Source organism: Sinocyclocheilus rhinocerous, unplaced genomic scaffold (assembly GCF_001515625.1).
Source record: "Sinocyclocheilus rhinocerous isolate Xijiao unplaced genomic scaffold, SAMN03320098_v1.1 scaffold291, whole genome shotgun sequence".
NCBI classification, from domain to species: domain Eukaryota; kingdom Metazoa; phylum Chordata; class Actinopteri; order Cypriniformes; family Cyprinidae; genus Sinocyclocheilus; species Sinocyclocheilus rhinocerous.
In genome coordinates, this window is record NW_015640451.1 from 470863 (window position 1) to 485207 (window position 14345).

The 14345-nt window shown below is 36.0% G+C and overlaps 2 protein-coding genes across 2 annotated transcripts in view; one reads left to right on the plus strand and one right to left on the minus strand.

Annotated features, from left to right (window-relative positions):
• LOC107752870 (activin receptor type-1B-like) overlaps nucleotides 1-13326 on the plus strand; it is a 20190-nt gene extending 6864 nt beyond the window's left edge. The window contains exons 2-8 of the mRNA XM_016568939.1: nucleotides 4705-4950; nucleotides 5043-5282; nucleotides 6291-6521; nucleotides 6618-6785; nucleotides 7994-8150; nucleotides 8259-8549; nucleotides 13254-13326. Of these exons, the coding sequence (XP_016424425.1) occupies nucleotides 4705-4950; nucleotides 5043-5282; nucleotides 6291-6521; nucleotides 6618-6785; nucleotides 7994-8150; nucleotides 8259-8549; nucleotides 13254-13326 (1406 nt within the window). The remainder of the gene's footprint in view (nucleotides 1-4704; nucleotides 4951-5042; nucleotides 5283-6290; nucleotides 6522-6617; nucleotides 6786-7993; nucleotides 8151-8258; nucleotides 8550-13253) is intronic.
• LOC107752861 (5'-AMP-activated protein kinase subunit gamma-1-like) overlaps nucleotides 11971-14345 on the minus strand; it is an 8648-nt gene continuing 6273 nt past the window's right edge. The window contains exons 12-13 of the mRNA XM_016568931.1: nucleotides 13682-13781; nucleotides 11971-13385 (exon numbers count right to left, since the gene is read on the minus strand). Coding sequence (XP_016424417.1) covers nucleotides 13375-13385; nucleotides 13682-13781 — 111 coding nt within the window. The 3' untranslated portion in view covers nucleotides 11971-13374. The remainder of the gene's footprint in view (nucleotides 13386-13681; nucleotides 13782-14345) is intronic.

A 14345-nucleotide genomic window follows, 5' to 3' on the forward strand; every position in this document is an offset into this window, starting at 1 on the left:
GTGTAATAACAGTAATAGTTGCAAATTGTTTTATTTAGACTAAGTCTATGGTAATTCACAAATTACCTCAAACGCCATACACAGCGTTTCCTTTAGGCTGGCAGGTTTGAGCGCAGGAAAATACAGTTTATTCTGCATTCAGCAAATTAAATTTGTGTTGGGCGATGGGCCTTGTTGGGAAACCAAATAAAACATCGCCGATCTGGAGCCATCTCCATTCATGTCACCCATCCGCGTTTGTACAAGTGTGTACAAACTGGCCAAAATGATTATAATGAGTCGCACTGCACCGCTCGCGTCCTGTAGACAGGGTGTATTTAACTTTCTTATTTAGGCTACTTTCTTCTTTAACTGTAATATTTCTTTGATATTTGAGATGCCACCGTCACAGCAAGTCAGAATTTTGTTTATGTTTTCATGAACTTTAGCTTCTGTTTTACTTGACGGTACTGTTATACTATTACTATTATTTGCTAAATGGTGTTTGGTATGTGTTTTGATGTTATTTTTGTTTTTTATTGGTTTAGACAGAATGGAAATTAAAAAAAAATAAAATATTTTTTTACATTTGGCATCAAATTGCAACCTAATGCAGTACTAAAATTTATTAAGCAATGTCCTCAATTAAATTGCATTCAATTTGCAGAGGCATATTTTGGCATTATGCAAAAAGATTAATTGCATATAAAAAAATTTAAAATACACAGTTTTGCCTAGGCCTGTCACAATAACAACTTTATGTTGTGCGATATATTGTCCCTGAAATAATTGCGAAAAGCGATATTATTGTCATTTTAAAGACCATTTAATGCCACTGAATATATAATCATAATATAACGGCATAATAATGCAAGAAGGCCTACACACTTTCAAATGACAACACACTTTTAATTCTTAAGAATATTTAGATCATGGAAATTAAGTATCAAAATATTAGATACCTTAAAAAACCTGAATAAATAGTAAATAAAAATTTTCTAACAAAGTTAGAAAGTGCAAAGTAACAAGTAGAAAAAAGAAAGATGCACAAAGAACTTGTATGGAGATTTTTCCATCTACAGATTTTTCCCTGACCTTCTTTTCTCAGTAAATGAAGGGTGCACACTATTGCTGAAAAACACATAAAACAAGATCCTCTTAATGTGAATTGATCACAGGCTTAATTTGTTTAATCGCTCCATGTTTTTGGCTTGGCATGTTGGCATGAGCTGGAACTGTGTTCAGTCACGCTACGAATGCAACACGCCGTATTGCGTTCCCAAAAATGATTGAGGTCATGTACATATATTGCGCAATAAGTCAATATATTGATTATTGCGACAGGCCTAGTTTTGCCCCCAACTCTGCACTAAACTCTTGCGCCAAATTACTGCAGAGTTTGATTGAACTTTGAATTTAACAGCAGAGGGATATGGGACATGTTTTCTCCTCCGTGTTGGTAAGTAGTGGTCGACCGATATATCGGCATCGGCCGATAAGTTTTCCTGTTTGGCCGATGCATTCGAGGCGGGACTTTTATTTTGACTGCGCTGACAGCGACATTAATTAAAATAAATAAAATTATATCGCTTTATATCGGCCATCGGCCACTCTGCTTTCCAAGATATCGGCATCGGCTGTCAAAAAGCACTTCAGGGACTCGCAGCTGTTGCATAACTCTTTTACACAACTTGTTACATGACTTATAGGACTGCCAGTAATTAGTGAAGACGTGCTTTACAGTTTAGTAGTTTTTTCCTGTGAAATCTCTAGTCATGTTTGTTAGTCATGGTTTCCTGTACCAGAAACTTTATTCATATCCTCTGACCCTTGTAATAAAACAGGCTGTTGCTGAAGTACTTTTTAGATTTCTGTATGCAAATCTTTTATAGTTTTTATTAATGTAACTTTTGATAATTGGCTCAGTGTACTGGCATAGTTCACGTTAATATTTATCAGGGCAGGCAGAGATGCTGAAAATAAATAGGTGTTATGTAAATGTTGGTGGCTGATTTAAAACTCCAGTGTTGGGTTAAGATGGTCAGTGAGGTCAGCAAGTGACTATTTTTATCTTTGGCTTTCATGATCATTAAAAGTGGATTTGGAGATGCAACAACTTGAAGAGGGTTTTTAGCCTGCAACAGTAGCTGTTTGATGCTTACTTTTTTCCACCATATGCATATTGTCAAAATACACCAGGTCTCTTATTTTGAAATGCTTTAGCATTGTGGGCTGCTCATTCATGTCTACAAAATATTACAATATAAAATCCGAGAATTAAACATTGTCATAATTTCATTGTAAGTAACTGCTTGGCATAAATGCATGTTTTTAATTGATTGCTCTGAAACCGCGAGCCTGTTGAATGCGCAACAGTGCCACGTTTTGACTATGAAATGTGCAGCACTCATATATTCAATGAAATCATATATTTGAAGATTAATAAAAACATTAGGCTGTTTAGCGATTCCTGTTTTTTTTCATCACCAAATTTAAGACCTCTTAAAATATAATTAAGATGTTTGTTATTCAATTTAAGATACTTAAGGCTTTTTTGAGCTAAAATTTCATAAAACAGAGGGACTTTTTCATTCACACACATGCTCCTAAATAAATTTTACAGTTTGCGTATTTAGTTTTATTCGCAAATGTGAGTGAAATGCTTGCATGGCCGAGGCCAATTGGGCTATCAACATCTCTAAGAAGATGCTTATCATTTTAGGATGAAATGGTAAGTTAAAAAGTAGATAAAGGTAGTTTTTAGAAAATATGTCTTGAGACTCTCTCTTATGAACACAAAAATGCTATAGTTCTTTAGATTGCATCTCCCCAAAGCACATCTCTAGAATACTCCTGCAGCCCATCGCTCTCATCTCTCATTGCTCAAGGCAGCTCAGATGAGTTGAGTCTGTGTGGTCTGCTGTTCTTCACTTTTGACCGTCTACATCCTCCATTTACATGTGCTCTGGTTCAAGTTTGATTGAATCATCTCTGTCTGGCTGCTCTTGGACAGACCTGATGAATGAGTCTTTAACCAATGTTTGATTGAATCATCTCTGTCTGGCTGCTCTTGGACAGACCTGATGAATGAGTCTTTAACCAAGAAAAATTGTGGGAGGGGAGGAAATAATGCAGTTTTATGTTGTCCTATGCAGTATTCCAACAAGGATACAAATGTGGGACTTTATTTAATCAATCAGGAGATTATTGGATCATGAAAATTGATTGTTTTCCATACCACAATCACCCTTTGAAACTTTCTGTTTTGCCTTGATGAAAGTTGTTTTAGAGGCATTCAGATGAAACTGATTATAAAGAACATTTTCACATGCTTTTTTTGTCTTTCTGAAGTTGCCTTATGCTGGGGATGAGCCAGTATAGACAACTTATCTCACCAGCCATGAAACTTCATTTTAAACCATTTTATTAAAAATATAAATAAATGTTATAAATTAAGTCCATTGTTTTATAAAAGATGCATAATATAATAATTGTAATACATGCAATTTAATTTTGCAATCAAAATTTATTTGGATTTTTTATAAAATACATATACATAAAAGGAAAAATTAACAACTGTTTCTGGATTCTCCCTACAAAAACAGACATGAAGCTGCTTGGTGCACAGTAGTGATGCGCGGATGAGATAAAACGTCACCCGAATCCACAGCTTCAAATAAACTATCCACCCGCCAACCGCCCGCACCTGCATTTTTGTCTGATTTAGATAACCGCACCCGACCCGCACCCGATCATCACATTAGGGTTTGTACGGTCATGCACAGTATGACTCCTCTGATCTCTGCCACCCCCTGCTGTTGAAAAGACACATCTGCAGTCCGTTCACTACATTACAGACATTCACAAACAGTTTGAGATTGTGGCTTTAATATAGTATATTTTACTACTGGGCTGTTGAATGCTTGAATCTGATTGGCTGACGTACGTTCCAAGGTGTGCAATTATTTTCAGGGAAATGCACAGCTAAAGTAGTTCGAGGCGGGTCTTGACCGCATCATTGATCATGATTTCAGTTATTTCAGAGGTCCGTACAGCAAAAGAACCAAAACCCACAGTGACAGTGACCAAGCTAATAAATATAGTAAACAATAGGACAAAAATTGCTAATTATTTCCATGTTTCTTGCCACAAGATTACATGATTATGTACAGAAAGTGCACACTCTCTCTCTCTCTCTCCTGCTCGCTTCCGTACATACGCACACACATACAGTACTGAAACACATAGAAGCACACGAACACAGAAACGCGTTGTTAGCGCTGCTCTGACAATTTGGTCAGTAAAATAGTTCAGCAAATTAAAGTTTAGCAGGCAACATGACAATTTCTCACTAGCGCGGTATGGCGCTGTCCTTGAAGCAGATGAACCTCAAGTTTCACTATTAGAGAGGCTTTTGCCAGGCTCTGTTGAGAGATGCAGATTCGGGTGATTCACAAACGCTTAATCTTTCTCTCATAACTGCATTTATAACTGCATTAGTCTGCTATCAACATCTCAAGCCTCCGTTACTGGCTCTAAAATTACATTTCAGAATTAGCAACGAAGGTGTGGAATGAGATGTGTAAGAAATTAATCCTACACACTGAGCATTTATGGACAAAAACCTGGCAAATATTAATTCAATGGCCCGTCATCAATTATTTCTTACTGTATATTATAGTGTTAATATATACATGTAATATATAATTTTGGTTCTCTCTGCAGCTCTGTTCTGTAACTGCACCACACCACAGTGTGTGAAGGATGGGTATAAGTGCGAGACCAAGGGTGCGTGTGTGGCCTCCACCTCAGTCTTTGAAGGACAGGAGCAGCATGTGCGGTTCTGCATCCAGAAAGAGGACCTGGTTCCTCCGGGCCAGCCGTTCTACTGCCTCAGCGCAGAGGGACTGCTGAACACTCACTGTTGCTACTCTGATTACTGCAACAGCATCGACCTCAAACTACCAACCGGTGAGCATCAGTTCTTTATATCAGCTATAATCATTATCAAAAACAGCTAGTGAATTCCAGATGTGGAACTAATGCAGCGTGTTCTCTGTCAGTGACAAACGCACCGGGTTCAGGGCAGGACTGGGGGCCGGTGGAGCTCACTGCAGTGGTGGCGGGGCCGGTCTTTGTGCTGGTTCTGCTGGGTCTCTTTCTGTTCCAGCGCCGCCAGCGGGCCTACGGTCACCGGCAGAGACTGGAGGTAGAGGATCCCAGCACTGAACACATGTTCCTGGCCAAGGACAAGACCTTACAGGACCTCATCTACGACCTCTCCACTTCAGGATCTGGGTCTGGTTAGTATTGCAGGAGAAAATTTGGTGTATGGTTTGTTTATGCATGTATGCAACAGTGTTATTTTAGTATTATTTATATATTATTGTCGTTTTTAATATTTTGAAATGGCTTTTATTTATTTATTGTATTCTTTGTAATTTACTTTTTTTGTGTGCTTTTGTCATTTTTTTTTTATATTGCTATTTTTTTTTTTTTTTTTTTTACAGTTTTATTTTTTTCAATATCATAGTTGCCAAGTCAACATTACTACTTTACTTCTACTTTACTATAGTTTCCTATTTATTTATTTTTTATCTGATAGATGAATTAATATACCATTATAGTTTTTATTCATATTTAGAATGAGCTTTTATTTTTATATTTTCGGTTTTAATTTTATTTCAGGTTTTTTTATGTTCTTTTTTGTGTGGGTCTTTCCTCAGTTTTAGTCAAGTTTCAGTTAGTAATTTTAGTGCTTCAACCCAAGCACATTTCAGTTAGTTGCAATATTTCATTTTGGTTTTCTAGTTTTTCATCTATTGTTTATATTTTATTATATGTCAGCTTTATTTCAGTTAACAAAACAATAATATCCCTGATGTAACATGCATAAACCACATTTTGGTTTTGTTCATTATCATTTTCATTTTTGTTGTCTTTTTTGATTAATGTGGAGTTAATATGGAGTTCTGGAGGGAAAAAAACTTCATAATATATCCTTTATATATGTCCTATTTTATATGTTTTTCCACTATGTACATATCTAACAAAATGCCATTAAAATTACATTTTGGCTGCCGTTCTCCAAGTTTCATAACAGTAGTCCGTTTGACTTATGCACAGTGTTATTTTATCATTGTTTATATACTTTTCTAGTTTATATTTAAATATTTTGAAATGTTAGTAGTTTTGTTATGTGCTTTTGTCCTTTGTCATTATTATTATTATTATTTTTTTTTTATATCACTATTTAGGTTTCATTTATTTTTAGTTCAGCTTTAAGCCTTATTCTCTCATTGATTCTGCAGGTCTGCCGCTGTTTGTCCAGAGGACAGTGGCTCGTACCATAGTGCTGCAGGAGATCATCGGTAAAGGCCGCTTTGGGGAGGTGTGGAGGGGGAAGTGGAGAGGAGGAGACGTCGCCGTGAAGATCTTCTCCTCTCGTGAGGAGCGCTCCTGGTTTCGTGAAGCTGAAATCTACCAGACCATCATGCTCCGCCACGAGAACATCCTGGGCTTCATTGCTGCCGACAACAAAGGTAAACAAATGAATATGCTGTGTTTTAATGAGCTGTTTTATAGTATGCGTAGTGTTGTCATCTAGGTTTAATCATGTTTAATTCTCTCTGTCACAGATAATGGCACATGGACTCAGTTGTGGTTGGTGTCAGACTATCATGAGAATGGATCCCTGTTTGACTATCTGAACCGATATTCAGTCACCATCGAGGGCATGATTAAACTAGCACTGTCGGCTGCCAGCGGCCTGGCGCATCTGCACATGGAGATACTGGGCACTCAGGGTGAGTTTGTCAGGGTTATTCGATTAAATTATGTCCGTTCCAATACCTAGTGAGCCAGTTTGCTGTCTACATAGGGAGCTAACTTCTAACACATCATCTGCATCAGATGCGCAGGCTTTTATTGTTGTTTTAACTTGTTGTTTGTCATGAAAATAGCTGTGGAGGATGGCATGCTGTTAAATTACTAATGAACAAAGAAACATCAGACATGAAAAGCATTGTGATTTGATAAAAAGATTAAAGGAGCCTGATTATGCTTAATAAGCCAACAATGCATGTGGTCACATTAACTCTTCTTCCTTTGTCCAAAGTTTCTGTGGGTCTTTTTTAAAAAGATCTTAAAAGTCTTAATTTACCATTCCACAATTCAAGGCCTTAAAAAGGTCTTCAGTCAAAGCCGAAAGTGTTAAATTCATAAAGTCATGGCATTAAATGTTGCATGCATTTAAAAAAATACATTTCTTCCTCAGGTTTCTTTTCCCCCTAATACAAATATCTAAACATCTTAAAATCAGGATACATTTACTCGAGATGCAAATACAAAATTAAGTCTTGAAAAATGGAACAAAATTAAGTTTCAGTTTTTTGCAGCATAATCAGAAGCTACATTAAAAGTTATTTCTGTATTCTAGTGGTTGGGAGATATTCAAGCCTTAAGCATTTTTTTTTTTTGTAAAATTGAATACTCATTGTCAGATGCACAAATTATTACATTTTGCCGACAGTAACATGTACTAACCTTATTTTAAAAAAAAAGAAAAAAAAAAAGGTTATTTCATTAAGCTGATTATTGGTATTTATCAGTGTTCACTAAAGTGAATTGCATGAAAAGTTTACTTTACACTCGCAGTCGATTCTAGGAGAGTCTGACAACTAATAAACACAAACATAGAGATCACACACATATTGGGTCGTTAAACAATTTTTATCAATACTTTTCAGTACAGAATCAGATATTTTTAAAACGGATATTTCCCTTGACTCCATCTGCCATCTTGAATGCATTCTGGGCTGGTCATATCCTTGAAGGATACATGCAGTGGTGACTTAGGCTGTGTTCTTGTGCAGCCCACTGTTTGAAACAGTCGTGATGCCTAAAAATGTTGTGTATGTGGGAGCGCGTGAGGGTGTGGAACACTTTTCTTCTGTGGTCAGAGAGTTTTTACTAGATGCGTGTGTATCTGTAATGGTTTTGTCTTTGTCATCAGGTAAGCCTGGCATCGCTCACCGTGACCTGAAGTCCAAGAACATCCTGGTGAAGAAAAACTGCACGTGTGCAATCGCTGATCTCGGCCTGGCTGTTCGTCACGAGTCCATCACTGACACCATCGATATCGCCCCCAACCAGCGCGTCGGCACTAAGAGGTACAGCTTGTTACAATAATCCGACCTAAAACGTCTGCTCATATGGTCAATGGTTTGTGTTTTCTACTTGATGTTCTTTCAGTGATCCTGTTTCTGTGTGTGTTTCAGGTACATGGCACCTGAGGTTCTGGAAGAGACTATTAACATGCGTCACTTCGACTCGTTTAAATGCGCTGACATCTACGCTCTGGGACTCGTGTACTGGGAAATCGCTCGCCGCTGCAATGCTGGAGGTATTCATGAAGAGTACCAGCTGCCCTACTATGACCTGGTGCCCTCTGACCCATCCATAGAGGAGATGAGGAAAGTGGTGTGTGATCAGAGGTTACGACCCAACATCCCCAACTGGTGGCAGAGCTATGAGGTGAGAGAGAGAGTTCCTCTGCAGCTACTAAACTGGTCTTCTCATAATTTTCTTTTTTTTTTTCCTGAACCCACTTAAAATAGCCTTTCTATATCTTTGCAAATATGGTGATTTCTGAATTGCCTGTTTTTGCTATTTTATTTATACATGGTCTTTTCAGATTGGGAAGGTGGTGTTGAGTTCTGAAAGATGAGATTTCCAAACCTTTTCTAATTTTTGCCGTTTCAACAAAACTTCAGTTAAAGAAGTGCTTAAAACTTCAGAAAGTGTTGTTTGTCCACTTCATAAACAATATTATTAATAAAAATGTTATACGAGCACTTTTATTTTTGCATTTTCTATTTTTACTAGCAATAAACAATACAAATAAGTATATATGAATTTTTAAAATAATATAAAATGTTTTATTTTACATATTTATATATTGTAAGTACATAGTTTATTAACTTTATAAATTATTTTAATTTGTATATGTGTTATTAATAATAAGTATATAATTTTTAAATACACACACACACCATTATTATTAATAACTTATATTATTTATTAACATATATTATGCTTTCATATCAAATAAATATTTTTTTTCCCTAAATAACTTAGTGACATGTTACAGGGTTGAATGAGTTTGACAACATACTAAGCTAAAGGTTTGATCGTGTAGGAACATGAGAGATGTGAAGCTGTACGGGTCAGCGGAAGCGGTGGCTAAAGTACAGGCTTTTGTTAAACTTTGTTTTTCATAGCTAAACCTGTCACTGTAGCATTAAATGACACTATAATGACGCACATTTAATTAACTGAGGAGCATTGGAACTGTTTTGTATGGACTTGAAGTTCGTTTTTTCATGCAAACATAAGAGCGTTTATCGTCCTCATATCACTCCAAACCCGTATGACGGAATTTTTACTGTAAAACACAAAAGGACATATTGAGCAGAATGTGCAAGCTGCACTCAAAAAATGATGAAACATCACCATAAATGATCAATATGAATTTATGCTATATTCAAAGTTCTCTGAATTCATATGAACTACATCTGTGATACTTTATTCATGCAATTTAATTGCAAGACAGAGGTTTGCATGAACTTGTCCAATGCAAGAAAAAGTCATGCAGGTTTGGAGCATCATAAGGGCGAAAAATGACAGGATTTGAATTTTTGCGGCTCCTGCCGCAAGTGACATTACGACGTGATCCTAGGAAATCGATCTGATTCTTCTTCATGCACTGGGTCTGTAATGAGGAGAACGACTTGAAAATGTAACTTGAAAAGTTTGGCGTCGAAGCGCACTGCTTTACTCCTACTACACTATTTATGACTCCTGACAGACATTATGTCTCTCTCTCGTACTCCATGGATAAATACTACTGCCCTTCTGTTCCTCTGTCCGCTTAATATGCAAGATGTAAATATAGTTTCTATAATGTATGACCTTTTTTATTAATCCGATTTGATTCAGTAGACAATTGTGTGGTTCTGTTTTGTGGTTTGTTTTTTAATGTGACTCGTTTTTAATTCAGGTTTTATTCGTATAGCGCTTTTAACAGTAGGTCTTGCAGCAGCTGCACAGGGTTTTTGGTCGGTGGTCTTTCATTGAATTAGATTTTATCTCCCAGTTTCACTGGACCTGGTGTCTCGAGTTTGTGTTTTGACAATCTGAACAAGTACTGTTATTCTCCTTCGTCCATTTGCAACAATTCAGTCACCTTACACTATTAAAATGTGTCCAGAAAAAGCCAAAAATTATTGCATATAGTTGGAAGAACATGTTAATGCTTTCTTTAGATTATATTTTCATGTTATGTTTATGTAGATCCAAAATGACAAGTTACCATGTGAAATGTATTGGTAACACTGGATTGAGTCACAACACTACTGAGAAATATAAGACGACACTGGCACATCGGCTGCTGATTGAGAAAATCATCTTGAATTGGGAATAAGTGTTCGGGTTTGATCTGTATTTGTTTCTACTGTCGAGTTCGGTTTGTACATGTATTTATAGTTTCCAGAAAGCATGTCGCTGCTGGCAGGATTTGGGCTTCATAAACGTCTGCTGACTGTAGTGGAGATGTCCGTCGCCCGGCTAATTATAACCGCTAAACGAGGGCGACAGTGTGATTTTACGTCTTAGTCCCGGTTTAGCATAAGGAAGTTTCCTCAATCATCTGACCTCACAGCCGACCTGTATAATCCCGAGTGTATTTCCCAAATCTACATGGAGAGACTTTTCAGGAATTTCAGTTTCCAATCATGTACATGGGTAATTATTAAATGGTAATAAATACAGGTTTTCCTACATTTGTCATGTGTTCATTCCTGCTTCAGAACTTTTAATAATGTAAATATGGTGAATAAATACAGGCTTTCCTACATTTGTCATGTGTTCATTCCTGCTTCAGAACTTTTAATAATGTAAATATGGTGAGTGTAATTCAATAACTTGTTCAAACTATAGAAAACATGTAATTTATGTTGTCAAACATGACATTTACACAAGACGTTTATTAAAAACTGGTTGAACTGGAATAAAGCCTGAGGGAGCATCAAGAGTTCATCAGATAGCTATAATGCAAAACTAGTTCAGCTTGATCGCAAAGGGAAATTAGAAATACAAATGCAACTTTCATCTAATAAAGTGACTTTTTATATTTTTGTTTGACATGGTTTAGAGCCAAATAAAGATAAGTCAAATCGCAGACTTCAAATAAATACTCCAACCTGATAATGTTCAAGTAGAAGTGAAAATGTGCTCTTGTAACTTTTTCAAGTTCTCATAAAATTCAAGTTTCGAAATATAAAAATCACAATTGTTTGCTTTTTAAAGACTTTAAATCTTAAGAGATTTCACAAGCTTTACAGATGCTTTAAAAGTGAAATGTTATACAAATGCAGCTTTCATCTAATAAAGTGACTTTTTATATTTTTGTTTGACATGGTTTAGAGCCAAGTAAAGATAAGTCAAATCGCAGACTTCAAATAAATACTCCAACCTGATAATGTTCCAAGTAGAAGTGAAAATGTGCTCTTGTAACTTTTTCAAGTTCTCATAAAATTCAAGTTTCGAAATATAAAAATCACAATTGTTTGCTTTTTAAAGACTTTAAATCTTAAGAGATTTCACAAGCTTTACAGATGCTTTAAAAGTGAAATGTTACTGTAAATGAGGCGGAGTAATTTCGCTGGACGAAACATACTATTACTAATTTTATGCACACTGGAAATTAATTGGCACTATTAGTAACAGCAATGACAGACTAATTTATGACTTTCTTTGACATGGATGTATGATTATAAAAAAAGAAAAAAAAAATTTTTTTAGATGCCCAAGAATATTAGAAGACGGGTGTCATAAATGTTCGCCAAAGGTTTTTATGAAAAATAAGTCAAAGCAAAAGTAAATTCATACTTTTATTCAGCAAGGATGCATGAAATCAGTGGCAGTAAAACATTTGTAGTGTAATAAAATATTTCTATTTCAATTAAATGCTGTTCTTTTGAAATTTCTATTCATTAAATAATCCACATAAGTGCTCGGTTTATCCAAAGTAAGAAATGCAACAACTGATAAACTGAACCGATTTTATTTGCTTGTGCCTTGAATAAAACATCTTTGACATGACAGAATTAGAAAACAGTTCAGGTGTATTTACAGATGTGTGGCATAAAAATTATTACAGAGCAAAATATATTTCAATAAAATGATGGAATGATCTCTTCTCATAGCAAAACTAGCTACAATAAAAACAAGAGAAGTCCAGAGCCGATCTGATGTTTCTCATGATTCTGTGATTCTCATTTTCGCTGTGGTACATTTATTTGTCAAATTACATCAACAGCTAATTGTGGAAGCATATCTAACTGAAATGACATCACAATGTACCCATAATGCACAGCTGACAGAGGAGATCAGTGGCGGTTTCTCATGAGAGCTTCTAATGTTTAATCTATAAAAACACTCTGCTTCCTCTTCACGTCAATGCATTGATAAAAGCCACTGAGATCATGCAGCTGAAAACAACTGAAGCAGAATAAAATCAGTAGCAACATGTTATGAGCAACCTAGAAGTAAAACACATCTGCATCAGCCATAGAACTGTCCGTCCGGCCCAAAACAACAGCGAAAATCAAGGATTAACAAAATGTATCTATGATAATATTCTGGAGCTGTAATTGTTTTTCCAATGCTATAAATATTCAATGGTTAATTTCAAAACATTTTAGCAAAGCGCTCCATGTTCTCACATTATAAAGGAAGTTGAAATGGCTCTGGTTTGATGTTCAGAGAAACTGGATCCGAATACTGCCGGAGTGACTGTATCAGTGTGTAGTGTGGAAACAGACCGATTCAGATGAAACTCTTCAATTTCAAATGCCCACATGATAGAAAAACGCTGTGCTACCAGATCAATAATGGAATGTTTCAGTCCATACTCGGTTTGTTCTCCACTGATACTTAAACACCTGCACAAACATCTCATCTGCATTTCCAGCGCTCATCTGCTGTCCTTCTGTGAGGGAAATAACATGAACGACGGCTGTCATGTCAGCTAGAACTGTGCCGAGTGACATAATTAAAATCATTTGAATTCTGTCCAATTAAAACGGTATCATTTCCTTGTAGACTCCCTGAAGCGGTACGGAGGCTCTATGATTAAAAGAGTTTGTTCTTAGAAGAGCAATGTCTTTTCTCAGCATGTCTCTTTCTTCACTCTGTAATCGGTTGTGCTTCAGTATCTCCTGTGTTTGGGATGGTCGTGTGTCATCTCTATCAATCCTTTTTCTGGAACACCTTGTGGCTTATTGAGAGAAGAGGAAATACAGAGACGTTCTGCTTCACTTGTCTCTACTTCCATCAAGCACATCCTGAAGAGGAAAACAAAGGAAAGGCTGTCAATAGATCAAAACAATCAACCAAAAATGAATCAGTCCAACTAGCATTACCTGTAGGATTTAAAATGAACTGCTAAAATTTAGATTTGATTCTTAACAACTGAAGTCATACAGTCAACTATAAAAAAAAAAGTGCATTTTGGTGTTTATCGGAGTTTGACAGCCATTAAACTGTCATTTGGAAAAGGTTATATAAAGATTCTTTCATGTTCCACTGAAACTACAGAATATGAGCATTAATGCTTGACAATATCATAATGCAGTCTTACCATCGTCTCCACTGGTGAGCACCAGCGCCTGTAAGATATCAGACAGAGACACGATGCCTTTCACAACCTCCTGCTCATCCACGATCACTAACCTGTGAACCTAAAACACACACATCAGTCTGTATGATTACATGATCATCTTCATCTGTCCATCCAAATACACATGCACAACTGAAAGTTTTATGTTTTATTCATCAGTCAAATCAAAACCATCTGAAAACACACACACACAAGTTGTTGTTGTTTTTGTTTTTTTTTATTAAAACTTTTATTTACCAAGGACATTAAATTGATCAAAAGTGACAGTAAAGACATTTATGTTACAAAAGATTTCTATTTGAAATAAATGCTGTTCTTTTGGATATCCTATTCATCAAAGAATCATGAAAGATAAAATGTATCACAGTTTCCACGAAAATATGAAGCAGCACAACTGTTTTCAATGTTGATAATAATCAGAAATGTTTCTTGGGCAGCAAATCAGCATATTAGAATGATTTCTGAAGATCATGTGACACTGAAGACTGGAGTAATGATGCTGAAAATACAGCTTTGATCACAGGAATAAATTGCATTTACTAAATATTCACATAGAAAACTGTATTATTGTAATAATAATACACAATAATACTGTTTATACTGTATTTTTGATCAAATAAATACA